We start from the raw sequence: 2,548 nt of genomic DNA on the forward strand, positions 1-2,548 counted from the left end.
ACTGTAATGCCAGTAGTAGACAAAGCTTCACATATTGGAATAAGAAGATCTCAAAACAATTCTGCACAAATAACTGTTGAGGAAAATTTGAAAAAAAATCAGAAGAGCTATCTACAGTCTAATGGGAACTGGTCTGCATGGGGAGAATGGTCTTGATCCCGAAACATCAATTGCAATGTTGAGAACCTATATTCTTCCAATACTTACATATGGGCTTGAAATTGTGATACCAAAAGGCAAAATTCTTGTCAATTTACAGATCCAATACAAAAAATTACTTAAGCAGATTCTTTCGCTAAATATTAATGTTGCTGATCCTGCTGTGTACTTAATATCTGGTTTATTACCCATAGAAGCAGAAATACATTTAAAAATCCTTTCTATGTTTGGAAATATTGCAAGAGCAAATAAAAACTCATCTGAGTGGAGGCTAGCAGAAAGATAACTACAGATTAAGAGCTTTGACAGTAACAGCTGGTTTATAGATATGAAAAAGATCTGTATCAAGTATAATCTAGAAAACCCATTATCACTACTTTATAATGAAATGTCAAAAGGAAAATGGAAGAACATGACTACAACAGCAGTACATAAATATTGGACGACAAGAATTAATGAAGAAATAATGTATTACTCCAGCTTGAAATACATCCCAACATCATCATTTAAAGTTGGGAAAATTCATCCTTTGGCTTTAGCGAATAGTGCTAATCAAAGAGACATTAACAGAATGAATTTTTAGGCCTTCAACAATGATCGTTTTATTCATTCTGTAACTCTTACTAGCTTATTTCTTATACCTTTCTTTCGTTTTTCCCCTCAGGAATGTGAGAGACCTGGCCTTCTTGCACACTGGCGTCGTGTAGTGACAGTCGAAAATATGTTCAAGACTTTAAAGCTAGTTCACGAAGGAACTCGGTCTCATACAGGTTATCACAAACTATTCAAAGATGTTGAGGATACTTTTTACGGCGTCCCGAGAAGCCTTTGTAAGGAATTTATTAAAGGATGTGTAAAATGTGCGTGTAAGAAACCTCAAAATAACATAGCACCGTTAAAACCGATTTCATCCAAACATTTTATGCATAGGGGTCAGTTGGATTTAGTTGATAAGCGTTCAGATCCTGACGGTCCATTTTGCTGGATTGGACATTACATAAATCACTTTTCCAAATTTAACTTTTTCTGGCCACAAGAACGTAAATCCGCCATTGAAGTTGCACATAATCTAAAGGTACACGTATTTTCTGTCATTGGCCTTCCGTTCATTTTACAACATGACAATGGTCGTGAATTCTGCAATGATATTATAAGAGAAACAATAAAGATTTTGCCCGGAGGAAATGTCAAGATTATAACTGGTAGGCCTAGACATCCTCGTACTCAAGGTCTTGTAGAGCAAGTGCATAATTCATTACATAGATTACTTGCCGCAAAACGATCTGAAAACCCTGGTTCTGGCTGGCTTGAACATTTGTACGAAGTGCAGTACTCTTTGAACACGCAACATCATTCAAGTATAAAGGTAACCCCATATGAGGCGGTCTTTGGTCAAAAGGCAAACGATGGGGTATTTGTAGGAACTAACGCAACTGACGAATTTATCAACGAAGAAGCTATTGAAATGTGCATAAGCGAGGATATACCAACAGACATAGACTCACAGACGGACAACGGTTCACAGACCGACATTGACTCACAGACAGACAACGATTCACAGACCGACATTGACTCACAGACCGACATAGACATACAGACGGACAATGACTCACAGACCGACATAGACCTACAGACGGACAATGATTCACAGCACGACATTGACGCACAGAAAGACATAGACTCACAGATAGACAATGATTCACAGACGGATAATGACGCACATACAGACATAGACTCACAGACGGACAATGACTCACAGACGGATCATGATTCTGTTGCAAAACGTAGGCGGCTTGATATAGAGGCAGATATTGATTGCATAATCCTGCATGATCTTTTGACAGAAGAAACTGATACAGTATCAGAAACATTGTCGTTGACAAGTGTCGACTCAACACATGACAAAATAAGGCAAATAGTGGAGAAAAATTATAAACACTCTGTTCAAAACACCATGCGTAAGTACAATAAGAAGATGACAAAATCGGATGCCCATATCGTAAAAGGCTGTTTTGTTACTGTGCGTATACCGGTAGTTGATAGGGCGTCTGGTGATTTTCCACGTTTATTATGCAAAGTAGATGACGTCACCGGCAAAGACCAAACTTTATTTAAGTTGTCCTGTCAATATGGTATATTGCAATCTTATTATGATATTGGTGATCTAGAACTTCTGCATAACACCGTAGACACATCAGAGTGGTCCACAACCTCAATATCTCTGCACGCAGCTGCTAAGAAGGCTAGCTTTTCCCTTGCTAGCAAACGGTGTAAATGCAAAGGTTCATGCACCACTAGAACGTGCAAATGCAGAAAAGCAATGGTACCGTGTGGTAGCAAATGCCATCCTAAAACTATTTGCAAGAACACAATAAGTGATGATAACTAA

The 2,548-nt window shown here is 38.1% G+C and overlaps 1 protein-coding gene across 1 annotated transcript; it reads left to right on the plus strand.

Moving 5' to 3' along the window:
- The first annotated feature begins 1,081 nt into the window (after positions 1-1,081).
- Positions 1,082-2,548, plus strand: LOC139521318 (uncharacterized). The gene has a single exon (XM_071314796.1). It carries the CDS (start codon positions 1,082-1,084, stop codon positions 2,546-2,548), a length of 1,467 nt encoding a protein of 488 aa, XP_071170897.1.

This window comes from Mytilus edulis, chromosome 4 (genome assembly GCF_963676685.1).
Source record: "Mytilus edulis chromosome 4, xbMytEdul2.2, whole genome shotgun sequence".
In the NCBI taxonomy this organism is placed as follows: domain Eukaryota; kingdom Metazoa; phylum Mollusca; class Bivalvia; order Mytilida; family Mytilidae; genus Mytilus; species Mytilus edulis.

What these genes read in the sequence shown, in the direction of transcription:
- LOC139521318 (XM_071314796.1), top strand. Translation starts at nt 1,082, where the DNA reads ATGCATAGGGGTCAGTTGGATTTAGTTGATAAGCGTTCAGATCCTGAC.